Raw genomic sequence first — 19,522 nt, 5'->3', positions numbered from 1 at the left:
TATATATTTATATACATGGGTGTATGTATTAAAAAAAATGTAATCCAAGATCCTGGCAGCCAGCTAAGAAGAGATTCTAAGAAGAATTTTAGCGGTTCAAATCTTCTCGCACAAGGGCTTGTCAAAGGTGGTAACCAACACCACACTCCTTCCCTACAAAGGCAGCATGTGACATTTCATGTATAAAATACTTATCTGTAGACTTTAGTACAGAGGAATAACAATTCACTCTTAAATGTCTATTGATTTTAACATATGCTTCATAATCAATAAGTCAGCTCTACTGCCTTTATCATAACTTTTCATAATAAACAGAAAAGTCTTCTGTCGTTGGAAATATTTTACTAGTGAACCAATCAGGCCTCTAGCTGTTATCATTGACTAGTCACCATAACCAATTCAGGCCTACTGTACTGAGCATAAGCTTTCCCACAAGTCAACCATCAGACACACCGTCGTAAAATGAATACAAAATTACACTCAAATATTATCTCTTTTTTCAGGTAGTTCTTTATTGGTATTTTAAGCATACAACACTGTATCTGTGTTTGGATGTGTGTATGTGTTAAGTACAGTACATATGTGACTTAGAACAGTCCTACCAATAAACATAATGGTACAATTAATGTCAATTCATCCACTGGCGATAAGTTTAATGGTCCGGTCTAGAAAGTGACTAGACATGGGACTTCCCTGTGCTCAACAAAATGAGTACTGTACTGTCAAAAATGTTCAAGGAAAAACGGGGGGTGGGGGTCTATGAGGGGTAGAGGAAAAGGAATTAGGGCCGGGTGGGAGGTCTCAACAAAGGATGAAGGTACAAGTGCATCACCAGATGCTCCAGTGCTTGTGCCATTGGGATATAACAAAATCATTGTATACCTTAATGGATTGTCTGCCCCAGTGGCATCCCACTATCGTGCCCACAGCTCCATTTCAGATAATCAATGCTGAATGTGCCCAATCATACAAGCGGAATCAACACTCAGAAATATGTCCATCCACTACAGATGTAGGACATAGGGGCTGTACCACCAGTGTACCATCAGGGCTGGCTGGGCAGTAAGCCACAGAAAAGCTATGTTGAACTCCCTCACCAGGGAAATAGCCAAGCGAATATTATCTCTCCTAACAAGGCCTAACAAGGATTTTCACAGTGCAAATCTTCTATACACATGATTGTCCAGTGGGGGTAACCAACACCAAAACCCTTCCCTACTATGTTGATATATGAGATTCTGTGTAACAACAAGCATTGACAAAGCCAATGCATCTGACCTTTGCAAGGTACTTGGCTTTGTCAATGTATTAGCCACGTTGTGCTGTATTTTTGCTACTGTGCAGCATGGCTGAAAGTCAAAATAAAATTGCTATGACACAGCCAGCGCTGGCTGTATCATAACGCTATTGTGTTTATTGCTGACAGTAGAAAGGACAGTAGGCAACACAGAGGGACGAAAGGCATATGGGGGCAACATGGATCACAGATGGCGTGAGAGAAAATGCAAAATGACACAGCAATCACAGCACTTTTTTGTTATATGAGTGGGGGAGCAACACGGACAGGAGAGGGAGGCAGGGGACAAATGGGCAATTAGAAGTGGTATGCAAGGGGCAACACAGGCAATGGAAGGAGGGGGTGTGGTGAGGCAACACGAAAAATAGAGGTAAGGGCAGGTGAGAACGGCAACATCGACAAGGAAGTGACAGTAGGTGTGGGGTCAGCAGCACAGACTGTGGAGGGTTGGTGGGTTGGAGGAACATAGAAGTGGGAGAAGTTTACAAGGGATACAGCTGAAAAGAAACACTTTGGTAGAGTGCTTAAACATAAAGAAAAAAGTAGTGCCTAAACAAATTAGCAGTAGACGGACAGGCCCATGCTCCGGTGGAGGGAAAAACACATGAAGAGGAATGAAACCTATGGCAGCTGACCAATAAAAAGCAAGCAATGAGAGTGATAACAAAGCCAACCAATGGTAATCAATGTCTGCATTCTAAGCCTACTGTTAGAAAACAATGGGCCTCATTTATGAGGTTTTGACGTAGGGCAGCTCTGCAAGGAATCTTGCTGCGCTGCCCTACGTCAAAACAAAAGGGCAGGAATGCGCCGTATCTGGGATACAGTGTATTCCTGTCCTTTTGCCCTGCGCTGGCGCACAATGGGCTGCCATGCGCCAACGCAGGCATCCTGGCACCATGGTGCAAGGGTGCCTGTGTTGCGGGGCGGATTGGTTTTGTGCAGGAAGGGACACCTTCCTGCACAAAATCAATCAATTCAGATGATTTCCTCTTTCTGTGTGTGCTGCAGAGGGCAGCACGCATAGAAAAAGGAAAAAACAAGGAGAAATAAAAACATTTCTCCTTGTTACGCCACCCGAACACCTCCCCTGGGGCGGTGTTAGATTCTGGCACATTCCCAGGTTTACGATTTCTTGTATATTTGGGGATGCTTCAGATTCCATGGGTGTTGCTTGGGAACACCCACAGCAAAACCCATGGAATGCCCCTTTCACACAGTATTCTGAGTGAAAGGGGCACATATTTACAAGGCCATGAAAGCCACGTAAAGTGGCTTTACTTGGCCTTGTAAGTATGCCGGGGCACATTGCGCCACCGGACGTCAAAAAAGTGACGTTCTGGTGGCGCAAACGTGCTAATAAATGAGGTCCAATATGTCTTGCAAGAGACAGCACATGCGCTGTTTTAGGCAATACCTAAAGAAACCTATATGTAGACTTTAATTCATAGTGATAGCAATCTACTCTAAAAATGACTAAACATGTGCTTTTCACTATTAATATGCCAGACCTACCGCCTTTATTGTAACTTTCCATCATTAAACAATCAGACCTGTAGCCTTTATCACTGGCTTGTCATCATTACAAACTGAAGCCTACTCTACTGAACGTATGGTTTTCACAAGGCAACCATTCCCAATACAGTCATAGAATGACAAATGTGTACACAATTACAGTTGGCAAAGCAAAACACTGTGGGGGATATTCACAAGGAGCTATCGCCGAGTTAACAGCACTTTATTGCAGCCAAAGTTGCGATAAACTTATTGCCCCAATCACAAGCTGGTGTTAACAGCCCACAGCACCAGTTTAACCGTGAAAGCAGCCGCAAAAAACATCGCCGCGGATGACCCCCGCAACTGTCGCTAATAAGATGCAGAGTAGGCGTTCCCGTGCCAAAAGCCGCAACAACACCACTCCACAACATTCACAACGAACAGTCAGAACTGCGATAAGAACACGAAACAGGCGATAGGGGGCGTTAGCACCAGGAAAATAACACCTGCTCCGACCTGGTGCTAAGTTGGACCACAGCCTAGACCACAAAAGGGAGACCAGCCCAGAGCCACACCTGAAGAACAACAGATGCACCGGGCAACTGAACATGCATCCCGGAGGGCCGAAAGGGAAACAACACCCGCTGCAACCACCCCCAGGACCCCCCCTCCCCGGCACCCCACTCCCCGACCAAAGACATGCCACATCAGTTGCAACCAAACACGTACAAAATTATCCGCATGATGACGCAGAATCACAACTGGTGACATGCATGTGCCGTCCCAAAAATGAGCATCACACATTCATTTCATATCAAGCATCTCTCAACTCCTCCAAAGAAATCTTTCGAATTGTAAAAAAACTCACTCGAACCCCTGACCCCCCTCCGGCGGCCGATCCTACCGGCCGTCACTGTGAAGACCTAGCAGGATTCTTCTCCACAAAAATTAAAAATATCCTTAACCTTCTCCCTCCCAACACGACGGACCCTATATTGACTCCTGAACCCCTGGAAAACAACAGTTGCCTCAAAGCATTCACTCCTCTGTCTGAGGAACTCCTTTGTCACATTATAGAATCAATAAAAAGTGGCTCCCCAAGCGACCCTGCTTCCTTCAAGATCCTGAAGCAGGCAATGCCCACTATTACCCCTCCCATCACCAACTTAGTCAATGCCTCCTTAGCCTCAGGCATAGTCCCTCGTGATTGGAAAAATGCCATGGTAAGGGCGCTTTTAAAAAAACCCCATCTGGACCCCCTGGATCTGGGCAACTATCGACCGATTTTGCTTCTTCCAGGCATCAGCAAGGTCGCAGAAAAATATGTTAACCAGATACTCTCTGCTCATCTGGAAACCTTTAATCTGCTCCACTCCTCACAGACAGGCTTCCGCCCTGGCCAGGGCACCGAGACTGCCTTAATTGCGGTAGTAGAAGAATCACGGAAGATTTTGGATGATGGAGGGTCCTCAGCCATCATCCTTCTAGATCTGAGCGCCGCCTTTGACACGGTGAATGACCGGATTCTGATTCACCGTCTCAGAAATGTAGGAGTAACAGGTAAAGCCCTATCATGGCTGGAGTCATTTCTGGAAGAAAGATTCTTCCAGGTATTTGAAGGGAACGCTCAGTCTCAACCTGTTCCTCCCTGAGCCCTACCCTTTTTAATGTGTATATGTCCCCACTAGCACAGATAGTCGCCCCATTTGGAATCCAACTGGTCACTTATGCAGATGACACCCAGCTCATTGTGGCACTGAACCAGGAAGAGCAGTCCTCCATCAATCTCTGCTCATGCCTCAAAGAAGTTAACAGTTGGATGAGCTACTCTCACCTCAAGCTCAACGGCGACAAAACAGAGCTTATGCTGCTGGGTAATCAAGCTAGCTTCAATCCCAGCAAATCATGGCCGACATGTATGGGGCCTGCACCATTACCCAAACAGGAGATAAAAAGTTTGGGCATATGGCTCGATCATGATCTCACTTTCAGAACACAAGCTAGGAAAACGGCGGCCACCTGCTATGGTATACTCCGCACCTTACGGAAAGTACTTCCTCTCCTGCCCACCCATTCAAGAAAGCTTGTGGTCCAGGCACTTGTCCTATCCAGGTTTGACTATGGCAATGCCCTCTATCTGGGCGCACCGAGAGCAGTGATTTCAAAACTTCAGATCGTCCAAAACTCAGCCGCTAGACTTCTCACTGACACCAATAGCCGCAGCTCAGCCAAGCCTGCCCTGGACGCACTACACTGGCTGCCAATACAAGAAAGGATCCACTTCAAGACCCTCTGTATCGTGCATAAAACCCTTCACAACAAAGGCCCTCCCGCCATCAAAAACCTACTGAAACCCTATAAAGCCTCAAGAAATCTCCGCTCAGACCAACTTCATCTAGCGGTGGTCTCCAGAATCAGAAGGGCTCGAGCAGGAGGCCGCCTCCTCTCCTACAATGCCCCGAAACTCTGGAACACTCTTCCCCTCTCCCTTCGTAGGGAAGCCAACCATCTGTCATTTAGGAAACAACTTAAAACCTGGCTATATCCACCTCCTCCTTGACTCGCACTCCGCAGCGCTGGGATGCCTCCGGGTAGCCATGCGCTATATAAGCACATCTTCATTCATTCATTCATTCATTCATTCAAATCAAACTTTATTAAAATGAACAACGAAATTAAATGAAGACACATTGCGGCTCCCCTCGGGCCAATCCGTAGGTCACAGCCTGCAAGACAAAAATCATGATGAAAAGGCGCACATCAAAGGACAGAGAGAGAGCGAAGGGGAGAGAGAGGAAGAGAGGGAGAGAGAGAGATAAGAAGAGAGGGGAGAGAGAAGAAGAGAGGGGGAGAGAGAGAAGAAGAGAGGGGGAGAGAGAGAGAAGAAGAGAGGGGGAGAGAGAGAGAAGAAGAGAGGGGGAGAGAGAGAGAAGAAGAAAGGGAGAGAGAGAAGAAGAGAGGGGGGGAGAGAGAGAAGAAGAGAGGTAGAGAGAGAGAGAGAGAGATAGAGAAGAAGAGATGGGGAGAGGAGAAGAGAGGGGGAGAGAGAGAGAAAAGAAGAGAGGGGGAGAAAGAGAGAAGAAGAGAGGGGGGAGAGAGAGAGAGAGAAGAGAGGGGGAGAGAGAGAAGAAGAGAGAGAGAGAGAGAAGAAGAGAGAGAGAGAGAAGAAGAGAGGGGGGAGAGAGAGAGAAGAAGAAAGGGAGAGAGAGAGAGAGAGGAAGAGAGGGGGGAGAGAGAAGAAGAGAGGTAGTGAGAGAGAGAGAAGAAGAGATGGGGAGAGAGAGAGAAGAAGAGAGGGGGAGAGAGAGAGAGAAGAGAGGGGGACAGAGAGAGAAGAAGAGAGGGGGAGAGAGAGAAGAAGAGAGGGGGAGAGAGAGAAGAAGAGAGAGAGAGAAGAAGAGAGGGGGAGAGAGAGAGAGGGAGTGCCGCCCCTGCGCACTCAGGCCACATTGCTCACCTGCTGCCACCGGTATGTCTCCAACCACTTGCCGGCATGTAGTGCAGTTTATTAGGTCAGACATCTGAGACAGACCCGTCATCTGAAACAGAGTCCAGATACATGATTGGCACAGTCCACACAATTGCACCAGACAACATCGCCTGCCCGCCCATGCACACCCAGGCAGAGGCACCCCAGCCCCTCCCAGCCTCCCATCGGAGCATGCCCGCCCATGCACATCCAGGCCGCACTGCTCACCTTCCACCACCGGCGTGCAGACAGGAGGTTCCACCACGCGCAGCTGCAAGCCACAAGCCCGGGCCAGCAGACATGGCACACTCCACACCATGCTGCCCCGCTCCGCAGGCCACCAGGTCCCACGTTTGGTGCTGGGTCTTGATTGCTCCATAGCAGAGGACATACCAGTGTACCCGGCCTCATCACAGGCTGCACACCCGCTCAGCCCAATAGGTGCCACGAACTCTGTGATCTCGGAAGCGACGCCACATGGCGGTAGGCCCGCGCTGCCCACTGGCTCTGACCTACACTGCGGTCCTGAAGGGCACACAAAACCTGAGCTGTCCGGACCGCCGGGACAGGGCATAATCGCAGGCTGCACACCCGCTCAGCAGCTCAAGGCGCCCCTAACTCAGTGCACCCAAAGTCACTGTCCCGTGGCGGGGTGCCTGTGCCAGATGCAATGCTCCAGGTGCCACTAACCCTGTGCAACCCCAGTCAGCACCACGTGGTGGTAGGCCTGTGACGGCCGCAAGGCCTTGGGTGCCACTAACCCTGTGCAAACCCAGTCAGCGCCACGTGGTGGTCGGCCTGTGACGGCCGCAAGGCCTTGGGTGCCACTAACCCTGTGCGCAATAACTCATGGGCCCTTTATGATTGAGAACCGTGGAGCGTCTGTCATCCAGTCACCACCAGCAGAGGGGAATGTGATGTCGTCGGCCCCTTATGTTGGCGGAGTCACATGGCCTGTGATGCCTGTGCCGGATTGGTGTGGTGTGCATGCAAACCTGCCCTCAGGGAGTGGCTGTGACATGCGGACAACTAGACCAGTGACTAGCACACCACCAGCGAGTGCGCCTGCGACTCGGAGCGTAAGAGGAGTGGTCTGGCCTGCCGTACGCTGGACTAGTGCAGGGCTTGCAGCAATGACTCATGGGATCTGGGCGTGGTTCAGTCCTTGTCCAGACATGGAAGTGACTGATGCGTGTGTCCCTGTTGTAGTGTTCACGGGACCTGGTATACAATATTCAATGTAGCACCCTCTGACTGGCATCCCACAGGATGAGCATCATTGACGCAAGGGACATCACTGTCCCTACATTCACCCACACATTCATACATGAAAGACATAACACAGCAGTGCGTCACTGGATGTTTATTGCACATCCAGTGCAGTCCTGCAGCTGGAGCGGTACAGGGCAATGCCGAGCACACTACACAATTTGAGCCCGTGGAGGGCCAGCCAGAGTCCATCCAGGGATGACAAGTACTGTGGAAGAGGAAGGGTACAGTCTGCGGTCTGGTCGCCATGTCATCGGTCATCAAACAGGATATGGCAGTCCATGTCGCTGTCCAAGATGAGTGCATCGGAGTGTATCGGGGGTCAGTGGAAGGTCAAGGGGTCATGTGCGGCACCAAGAAGGAACAGGCCAGGTGATGGAGATGAAAGTTAGTGCCTCCTGATCACAAACCCATCCATGTCCTCGTCCCCGGATGTGTGCTCTGCCCCACCTGAGGGTGTTGCAGTACTGGCTGGGGCACTGTGTGCCACTGACACATCAGGGGCCGGAAGAGGGTTGTCGGCCACACTGTGTGACAGTGACACATCAAGTGCCTGAGTGGATACGCCTGCCACACTGTGGGGCACTGACACACCAGGGGGCGGAGATGTGGATGGTGTGGGGGCAGCAGCATTGATATCGGTGCCACGCCTTGTGGCAGCAATGCCATGATGATGATCTGCAGGGCATGGTAGATCCCAGCTACATTTCGCTGGTGTGCAGCGGTGGCTGCCATCCTTTCCGCCTCCATCCGCACCATGTCCTCCATGAGCCTCCGCATGTGTACCAGGTCACGGCTGATATCGCTGGAGCCCCTCTGAGCGGACAAGTGTTCTTCTCTCCATGTCAGGACTCCAGCGATGTCAGTCAGGGCTCATTAGAGGCCATGGAGCGGGTCTAGACACCCATGGATGGCGTCCAGTTTGGTAGCCATAAGGTCGAACCCCACCCACACCCGCTCAGCTGTCTCCTGCTGGGCCTCCAGCACACGGTGTTGGAAGGCCATGTGTTGTTCCTGGGGGTCTAGGGAGACTGGTGGGGCCGTGGGTGCCTCCTGCTGGGTGGTTTGGGTGGTGGGTGGGGTCTCCTCGATGCAGCTGGTCAGCCCTGAACTTGGAGGTGAGTCGCGGGTGATGTCAATGATGTCTAGGAGGGCTTGGGTGTTGATGCTGGGGTTGTCTTCCTCATCATCAGTGAAGAGTGGCTGGGACTGCTCTGCAGGGGTTGTTGACGCTGGCACTGCAATGTAAAGGGGAGATGGTGTATTGCAATGTGTCCACATGTATGTAGCCACATGGGACATGTTGACATTCAGTCAGCATGGCATTGTACATTGTGACAGTCTATGGATCTGGGCAATGACCCAGAGTCATTGAGGGTGTGCACTGTGCTCTGCTTGATTGTGCATGTGTGCCATCGTGGCCATCTCCACCCGTCCCCCCAGTACCTGGAGGTCACTCACCCTGTTGCGGTTGTGTTGTGACCTGTCGAGCAGTGTCCGATCCCCCAGCTCCGGCCACTGTATCCACACTGATGACTGTCGACACCAGCTCCTCCATGTCATCCAGCATGAGCTGTGGTGCTGGGCCCCCACCTCCAGTCTGCATTGCTACCTTCTGTTTGGCTGCAAGTTTCTCCTTGGTCTTCCGCTTGATTTCATTCCATCGCCTCTTGACCTCGTCCATTGTCCTCTTGTGCTCTCTGAAGGCATTCACCTTGTCCACGATGTCACGCCATATTCCAGTTTTGGTGCCCAATGACACGTTGGAGGTGACAAACAGTTGTTTATTGTGTATCATCATCTCCGTGACTAGGATTCTGTTCGCCTGCAGACTGAACTTCGTTTTCCTCTTCTTCTTGTCCTTGTCCTTCCCTGTCCCCGAGGTCCTAGGCTGGTCGTCTGGGGTGCTTGTGGTGTTGCGCTCGTCCTCTGCACCTGCTGCGGCTGTCTCCATGGTGCTTGGGTGTTGGTCAGTTTGTGTTTGGGTGTTATTTCTACTTTTATGGTGATTTTTCCCACCGGCCAGGTGTGTGTTGCAGGCCTGGTGCTGCTTATCGCTAATTTCCTCATCGCGCTTTGGCCCATCGCAGGTTTTTTGATGTTGTGGTTTGTGTTTTTATCTCCATCGAGGTGGTTGTATCGCGGACATTGTCCGTGGTTTTGGCGGACTATCGCATGGTACTGCCGTGTTGTGAATTCCACGTTAACACAAGGTTATTTTCCCGCAATGGGCTGCGATGTGTAAAGTTGCGTTAGCATTTTTGGTGATGTTTAGCACACGTTCTTGTGAATATACCCCTATATCTCCTAATAAAGCATAGCAAGGATGATCCCCAACTCACGCCTACTCCACTGAACGTAAGCCAACTGCCTTGCCATCATAAAATTATAAATGTATTCATAATTACAGTTGGCAAAGCAAAATACTATTTCTCCCAAGGATTATTGTTGTGCACATCTTCTATCTCCACGATTTGTTCAAGTTGATCACCAACACCAAAACCCTTGCCTGTTATAGTAATCTGTGAAATTCCATGTAACAAAATACCTGCCTTCAGACTTTAACACAGGGTATTTATCCTTAAACGCCTATTATTTTTAGCACATACTTCTCACAATAAGTAACTCAGTCCTGCTGGCTTTGTCACAATTTTTCAAAATAAGCAGATTAAACTAATGGAATCCTACATTACTTTTCTCAATGAACCGATGAAGCCTTTATTTCTTAGTATTTGTTTTACACCTCACCCAACAATGGCCCATTGCAGTTCACATAAACTGACACTCATGGTGCATGCAGTTATAAAATTACAAATATGTAGAAAAATACAGCTTGCAAAACAATATACTACTCCTATCAAAAGGGCCTAACAGGAATCATCACAGAGAAAAGACCCAGGGTTTGCCGCAGTGGGTGGCCAATGCCAAAGCCCCTGCCTACTATGGTAATCTGTGAGATTGCATGTAACAAAATACCTGTCTACAGCCTGTAACATGATGTGATAACAGTCCACAGTTAAAAGCTTACTGGCTTTGACAAATGCTTTTCTAAAAAAATAAGCTAGACAAACTGCGATTTTCATAGCATTTCGTAATAAGCAGACAAGAACTCAGCCACGGCCCGTATAGGGCGTGTTAGCGGGGCGGTGACGTGGGGCGGAGGAAGGGCAGGGTGGGGGGTTGCAAAATACGGCATTTGGCCGATTTCACGTAAGTTACAAAACAAAAAAATAAAACGAATTTCGTTGCGCGCGCTGCGTCGCATTTGGCATCACCGCCCCGCTAACACACCCTATACGGGCCGTGGCTGTAAGAACTATGGTATAGATATGATGGTTTCCATAACCAAGTCAGACGACAGTTTTGAGAGTAATCCATTTGTCTCAATGCAACCATCAGAGGCACAGTCATAAAATTAGAAAGGTTTACACATTTACAGATGGCTAAGCAAAATACTATCTTTCCTAAGGGAGCCCAGCAAGGATTCTCACAGAGCACACCTTCTATATCTATTGTTTGTCACAGGGGGTAACCAACACCAAAACCATTGCCTACTACAGAAATGTGTGAGATTCCCTGTAACAAAATACCTTTCTATTGGCTTTAACATATGGCAATAAGAAACCACACTTAAATGCCTATTGAGTCTAACATATACTTTTCACGAAAAATAAATCAGGCATAGTGCCTATATCATATAATTTCTTAAATAACAGCTCAGGCTTGTAGGCTTGATCGTTTGCCTGCCATCATAACCAACGCAGTCCTGCTGTACTTAGTGAAAGCTTTGCCACAAAGTCATTTTTTTGTGTAAGCACACAAGTTCAGCCCAATCAAATTTTGTGGATTGAGCCTAATCCCCTCTCTCAATAGTACTCTGTAAGCTTTTTGTTTGTTAATTGCATAAGTTCAGGCAACGGTTGCACTGTCAAGCAAGACCTAAAACTCAATGCACAGTAGTGTAGCCAAGGGCATCTCATATTGCTTAAAAGACAACATTGCACTCTGAAGTCTACAGTTAATGATGGAAAAGGAGGGTGCTGGGACTGCAGTACATTCGAGTGATTAGTGCACTACGCAAATCAACATAATATGCCTTAATAAGACTTGATGGCGGTACTCTTCCCTCCTAATATCAGGAAGGGAATAATAGGGCCAGATGTATCAAAGGGTTTAATCCATTCTGTGTCTATGGGAAAATGTGTTCATACATATGGCCCAAAGTGTCTGTCTTGCATAGAAAGAGGCATTAAGCTACTCTTCCACCTATGGTGTGATTTCTGGTTGATGGATGGCCAAAACGTAGTGCTAAAGTGATTCTTCTATGAGGGGCAATTTGAGGATAGCTTGTTTTCCGCACTTCATGGTTAAAAAAGTCACCTGAAGTTGTAGAACTTTTTTTAGTTGTGCCTGGTGTATGTAGGAGTTGATAAATGTTCTGTGCAACACTAAAAGCTACTTTATTAGAAACATGTTATTTATCTTAACAAGGCAACAGGTGAATTTGTGGAAGAAAAACAAAACTTTATTCCAAGTAAAGATGACACAACGAACCAAGCAGGAACCAGACTCCCACTGCCACAGCATGATATCCTATATGCTTGGCTTAGTACAGAATTCCATGAGTAGCATGACACCAGGGAATCATGGGTTCAAACCACCAGTATGCTTTCACTGTGGAAACACCAACTATCTTGCTTTCAAATGGGGTCAGTGATCCTCCTAAAGGCGGGTGCAATAAGTTACTCGACCGTCTGCAGGAGACTACATAGGGGTCCTTAAGACTTTCTGTCAATCATCCCAAGAGGCACCCAAAGTGCAAGCACTAGTTGTGTGGCACCACTTTGAGGGGCAAACTCAGTATGTCTCCTGACTCCCTTTTTGCCTCTGCACCTGTGTCAGTAATACAGCGCAATGAAATGAAGGAATGCCCCCTTATTTTATTATGCCACGTGATCCGTGTTATAGAAGGGGCTGCACAAGTATCTGCGGCCACTTCTGTAATACTAAAGTGCGCACAAGTCCTTTGTGCCCCTGGGCACTTTTTGCAATAGGTTCACCCAAAATATATAATCACTATCATGGTAACAGTTAAAAAAGGGTCTGAAAGTATTTCTTTGTATAAATATTAAAATAGAGAAAATTAGCGGCATCTTACACCAGCACTAAAAACATGTTATAATAATTAAAACAAAATTAAACCAACCTTTTATTTTCCTTAGAAATGTGTGTGTATTTGCTTATGCTTGTAGTTTTGGCGTGTTACTCGAGCAAGAGAGGAGGGTAATCGGATTTATAGTGCTTTAGGAATAAAAGCAATGACTGTTCTGTGCCATTAATCATCATCGAGTGCAGAGAATCTAAGACATTAATAAAATAAGCCCTCACCGAAGGCGAGACCGGTTGCCGCCTGCTGCAGGCACGAATGACTCTCTTCCGTCTTCATACTCTGCGTCGATCAGAAGCGCTGCCAGACAAATCTATCTGAAAGAACAAAACACTGGTAAGGTGACAACACCAGAACAAATCTAGAACTGTTTATGCCCAATGGGACCATCATAAAGCACTCTATTGTAGGACAATTGAACAGAACTCGAGATGATACACAAAAATCAGCAGTAAAATGATATCATCCTGACAGGGACGGACTGGGAACCAAAACCGGCCCTAGCAAAGTGCCCCCCCCCCCTCGGGGCTTGGGCCAGACTGGCCATAGCAGACTGGCCATAGCGGGCACCGGGGGATTGCCCGGTGCCCGCTATGGCCAGTCCGACCCTGCATCCTGACGGCAAGGTTGACATTATTGGAAAGCAATTTCAGATAAATTGGTATGAAGCTAACACCTTACCAATAAGGATTCATAATTTAAAACGTTGCCAAAATATCATAGGTAAATGAAGTCCAAATGTAGCCAAGCAGCAGGTTCCAAGAAGGTAGTTTATGAGATTCAGTTACAGGTGAGGAAGATGGTAAGTAGATGTATAGTAGCCCCACCAGGAGCAGCCTCCCTGCTGCTCAGCCTGCATCCACCAGATGGCACTCCACACACCAAGCAACCAAGCATTCCGTGACCTCATCACACATTCCAGCACTCATCCTGTCTGAGCAGTGGGGAAGAAGTGAAGAAGGAAAAGGAGAGGGGACAATCAAGTCACAACATATTCCTCATTAGTTATTTGGAGGACAGTTCTGAGTAATTGCACCAGGGCCGGACTGGAATAGGAAATAGTCCCAGGCACCAAAATAAAAGAACAACAGTAGTGAATTTGATAGCTGATAAAAAAAAGGTGGCCCATGTTTGGAAATTGGGGCAGATTTTGAAATAGTTAAGACAAGATGTATGTGTTTTGCATTGTATAAAAGATTGAATGGATTTGTGCTTGCTGCAGGCAATATATTTTTTTAATACCAGGGAACCCAACAGTACCAACAGTGAAAGCTGGCCGAGCAGACCATAAAACAGGCCCACAAAATGTCATAACTGCCCAGACACTGACCTGTTAGACTAGTGCCCCGGGCACGCCCTGATTGCCCTATAGGCCAGTCTGACCCTGAATTTTACCTGCAAAATCTGGCATACTAAGACGGGTGGTTGAAGTGCATTAAAAACATTATGAAAACTGTGATCATGAGTGCTATGGGGCGGGGTCAGTGACCGTGGGGGCGGGGTTAAAGACATGGCTAAACGTGACAAAATTAGTTTTCAGTTTCTTGAAAGTAAAAGCCTAACAAAATAGTTGTTATTTCACTTTCAGTTAATTGCATGTAAAATAACGGACCCACCTTAAATTAAAAAATAAATACAAATTTAAATAAACAGTGGGAAATGCACAATTTTACGGTGTTATACCACTTTGCTTAATGTGATTACTGCATATATCTTTGTGTGTGTGACCAGAGAGCCACAGAATTAAATCCTAGTTGGTGCAATGGGGAATGCTGACTAGTGTATTTTTAATTGTATGGGGTACCATCCTGAGACACAAACACTGTGAACAGGCAATATATTATTTTAAGCTGGTATTATACACATTGTGCGATAGACTGTCCCAAATTATCCAGAAAGATTTATATTTAAGATTCAAAAAGGGCTTTAAAAACATAGATTTTAGTAATACGCAATTAGACTGTGCCTAGTGTAAACATTTTTAAAAATATCCATTAAAAGCACGCACTCCAGAATTCAGCTGGTACCACTATTACCGCCAGGGCCGGACTGTGGGGCAAGGGGGTGCGGCCGAGCTGTTTGCTAGGGCCGGTTTCGGACGATTTTGTCACAGGGGGCCGATATTGCCGGCCCCCAGTAACAATAACTGGCCCCTAGAGGCCCGAAACCAGCCTCCAACCTGGTGGTCCACCAGGGAAACGCCCGGTGCCCGCTACGGCCAGTCCGGTCCTGATTACCTCTCAAAAAAAGAAATCTTTGTCACCATATTCAAGTGACTTCATCAAATAAAGCCAATACTGGCTTCCAAGCAGCCTTTACATTAAACAGCTGTACACATTTACATTTCTTTCAGGTAGCAGGCATCCTGACGAGAAGGTTTGTTTCTTTATTACTCTGTCCCTCCTTTGACACCAGAGTACAGGAGACCCCATCCCTTTCCCTTTCAGCTGAGGCATCTCAACTGTCGTAGTTAACCCATCTAGACAGTTGTCTCATAACAAAAAGTAGGGGAACTGTTTTTGTTAAAAAAGTATGGCCATGCCGTTCCCTGTAGATCCCACCCAGTTCAACTTCTGACTAAGGCAGCCACGGCCCGTGGAGGGAGTTCCGTGGGGCAGAGAGGCGGGGCGGGGAGGGGTAGGGTGGGGGGTACTAAAAACTGGAATATGGATAATTGGAGGCAAGTAAACAATTAAATAAATAAAACGAATTTCGTAGTGCGCGCTGCATTGCATTTTGCGATGCAGCGCGCGCTACGAAATTCGTTTTATTTATTTAATTGTTTACATACCTCCAATTATCCATATTCCGGTTTTTAGTACCTCCCACCCTGCCCCTCCCCCACCCCGCCTTTCCGCCCCACGGAACTCCCTCCACGGGCCGCGGCTGGACTAAGGCCATATTTGACCAGCATTTAGATATGGCACCAGCTGTGAAAATTGCTGTATGAACTGTAGTTCATGGTTTAGAATGATAATAGGGCACACTCAGCCTCTTATCCAATCCAAGGTAGTTTAAATGAGTTGCGATGAGTTGGGACGTATATGTTACACACAGTGCTCCAGCTAGTGATATCGGGGGATATATAAATAACTTGCTTTTTTTCCATTTACTTTACAAGATTTTCTAAAATGCTACAATTGACACTATTTCCAGGTCAGATAATAAAATAATTATGAAACAAAGCACAAATCCTTTTGAAGGAGTACAGTAAATAAGCAACAATAGTCTGGCATTTCAACGTCTATTTTATTGCACTAGTTGGCTACCATAATTTCACAATGAAGCAGCACTTGCTATAATACCCCAAATTATTCGTGCCAGCAAATATTCTGAGTTACAGTTTTCAAGTGATGTCCCCCAATTAAGATGAATTTATATCGGCATTTACCTAAATGCACCAAATCAAATTGTCAATATGCGCAGAAATGGAAAGCAGAAGAAAACCGTTCAAAATAAAGTACAAAATCAAGGATAGTAAAGTTCACATTTCTGATAATGTACTCATTCTAGGATAGTTCTAATTAATCCAAGTTTTCAGATCCATCGCGTCTTGTATTGTCCACACCTCTGGGCACCATTGCCCACCACTTATACACCTTTGCAAGATTTTTGTTTGTGGTTGCTATTAATGTATGGTGCAAAACTATGTCACCTGTGCTTGTGAACTTCAAGTCACAGACGGTATGCAACTTTACAATTCTAGGGAGGCGATGCACATCGGTAAATTTACATAAGCAGCCCTACTTATGTGGTGATGTCTCCACTTTTTTGATCATTTCCAAACTGAATGAAGGTGGAGACTTAAGCGTCTCAACCACTCAAATGAGGGGGTGGAGCCACTTGCCAACCCATTTTACGACTGTAAAATTCTCTGTTTAATAAAATATAGGGAACATTATTAAAGGTTATCATTTATTTAAAACATTGAATACAATTATTTTGATGTAAACTATAAAAGCGATACAAATTCAAAATGACCAAAATTAACCACAAACTAATAAAATAAAATGTTACAACACAGTTAATCCTCAAATTAAGTTTGCAATAAATTAGTACATAATTTAAATATATTGATTTAACTGTTAAATATTTTTTTTTATAATTTAGAAATAAAATAACCCACTGTCATTAACCTTTTTCATTTAATTTGTAATGTACTTGGTAAACATTTATGTTTTGATGAAGTTAATTAATGTTTTATATTTTTTAAAACAACTTAAAAAGTTATTTTACGTTTATTAATAGATTTATTTTTTAAATTAAATTATTCGATCACTATGCTTTATTTTTATCGTTAAAAAAGTAATACTTATAACATATATTAAGAACAATTAGTTCCAAAACTTTCGAGGCAAATATAAAGCTAGGATGTTCAATTCGGGCTCAGGAATGCTGGATCCATGCCAGACCTATAGGAAATCTGCATCGAATGAATGTATATATAATGCTTGCCTACTCCTGGTATAAAGTGTACACACTCCAAGAAGTGGCAGGATATCCTCCCATTCAGCATCATTCCACACACAATCGCAGAAGGGTGCATGCAGATACCCACCATAGGCTCACACTCAGTGCAAGATACCACACTCCACCTTGTGGAGCACTAAGAACAAACTACAGTACAGCACAAGACACTATCCTCCTACTGTTGTAACAAATACATTCTTACTTAAGGACACAACAAAATGAATGCGACACAAATTCCTCCTTGCCATACCACCACAAGACAACATGCCAAAATGCTTTATACAAGTAGGGTCCCATGAATAGATAAACACATAACAATACATAACCACACAGTAAATGGTACTGAACACATAAAAACAAGAAACAAAATGAGCAAAAGTCTATAACCCTTAAAGCATATACAAAAAATCTGCCTCCTCACAGATGGAAACACGTTCGTCTGAGACATAAACCGGGTCTCACTCAACAACAAAATGACTTCTTACATCACAAAGAATTGCATATGTTACACTCTCGGACGCTGACATTCCCTAGGACCCAAACACTAGGCAGGAGCTTGGAGCAGAAGCCACAACTGCCCATCCATTTTGAATGCAACAAAACACAGCAGCAGCAGCCACTGTGATAAACAGAGCTCCACTCCAAGCAAGCAGACTCTTGCATTCAAAGCGACTGACCTATCTGTTCAGATGCTACCGAGATCTGTAACAAGTTTACTTACACCGAACTCTTTTCACAATCAAAGTCACCATACGTCACTTTTTACCCATTTTCCCACTCTCTCATCCTTTCTTTTCCCTGATCTGATTTCCTGATCTTTTGTTGCTCATCTTTCCTCATTCTTCCCTTCTACTTATATTAATATTCCTTGTCCTTTCTTGCCCAATCCTTTTCGCTACCACCCTCTTGGTTTCTCTTCCCTCGATCCCCTTCTGCTAGTCTCAACTAAGGCTCCCTCGGTACATATATTTGAAAACGTGTAGACTTTAGTCGTTGTTGATTGCAAGGAAATCCTCCTTTCTCATTTTTAAAACGTCTGTAAAGCACACTGACACCCAGTGCTTAATTTGTAAAATATTAAATGCCAGGGCTCTGACCAGGAGGCCACTGTAGCTTGCACCACCCATCGCCCTTATCACCACTGCCAAAACAACTTCTAACTATCTCTCGCGCATGTAAATGCGACAGTTCAGATTATTCCAGGTCCCCAAAGCTAAAGAAATGGCTGGGGAGGCAGGTATTAGTAATTTTTTTATGTACATTGTTTTCTTAAACAACTGTTATACTGCTCATCTCTAAATTACATGAGCAGCGCCACCTTGTGGCAGACTGCCCCAAGTGTGGTGTTGAGAATTAGGTGCCGGTGCCGAGCACCGGAAACCAATTAAGTGCCGGTGCTCAGCACCGGAAAGCTCCGGCTCAAATTAAGCACTGCTTACACCTATTTGCGTGTTAGAGATGTGCAATAAAAATGCAAAATAAATCAATTACATTCTTAGCAAGTAATCACTCACCCTCTCAGAATGGAACGCACATACACCACCTGTTGTGTCAATATGCACGGATGCACATCTCACTTGGTATCTCTTGAACATAACACTTTGTGCCACCTGTGGTATCAAGACACGCTCTTGGCATGTCAGCCACTCACAACCAGAGATAAGGCAAACAACTGCATATTTTGAACAAAACTTAAAAGTTGCATGTATATGTGGGCGCCCATCTTTAGCTCACATCTCCTTGTAACATTTACTGATGTTGTTAATTGGTGTGTTTTTGTAGGGCAAACAGGCACCACTCTCAATGGAAATCTGGGTTTAGGGATAATAACCATGAACAGGTGATCTTTAACTGCCCTTCTGAATAAGATTGTTCCTGAATGTTGTGAAGTTTCACAACAGTAGACAAAACAGCTGGCAGCAGGTCACCGCCCTATCACCACCATGAAGAGCCAGACAGCGATGAAGTCCTAATTCAATTTATAGGGAATGCTTTATGACTACACACCCATTTTTAGGTTTTGCCTGTACAGCGCTTATGCTATGCTTATGAAATCTCTTGTATTTAATATATCTTAATAAGGGGCTCTTATCAGTTCCCATAGCCAAATTACTGAGTTCATTCGCTTTTGTGTGTAACTTTTGTTTAACTTCCCGTCTGCACATATTTATGATATTTCTACAAAAGCTGTTCACACTGTTTTAGCCCCATTCACTGTCAAGATAAAATCTCTTCCCACTAAAAAGGCAGGCAGCTTCTAACAGTATGTTGGAATGCTTGCTTATTATTACTTAGTTGTGTAAAGCAGATGCTCTAGACTTAGAACATTTGTGTCATTTCCTAGTAATGCCTC

The 19,522-nt window shown here is 45.7% G+C and overlaps 1 protein-coding gene across 1 annotated transcript in view; it reads right to left on the bottom strand.

Annotated features, from left to right (window-relative positions):
* The window catches only part of LOC146856205 (LIM homeobox transcription factor 1-beta-like), a 513,853-nt gene that overhangs the window by 468,174 nt on the left and 26,157 nt on the right, over positions 1-19,522 (bottom strand). The window contains exon 2 of the mRNA XM_085650711.1: positions 12,921-13,016. Coding sequence (XP_085506837.1) covers positions 12,921-12,978 — 58 coding nt within the window. The 5' untranslated portion in view covers positions 12,979-13,016. The remainder of the gene's footprint in view (positions 1-12,920; positions 13,017-19,522) is intronic.

The sequence above is a fragment of the Triturus cristatus genome, chromosome 4_1 (genome assembly GCF_964204655.1).
Source record: "Triturus cristatus chromosome 4_1, aTriCri1.1, whole genome shotgun sequence".
Lineage (NCBI taxonomy): Eukaryota > Metazoa > Chordata > Amphibia > Caudata > Salamandridae > Triturus > Triturus cristatus.
Note: the sequence above shows the minus strand (reverse complement) of the source record. Positions and strands in the feature narration are given on the sequence as shown.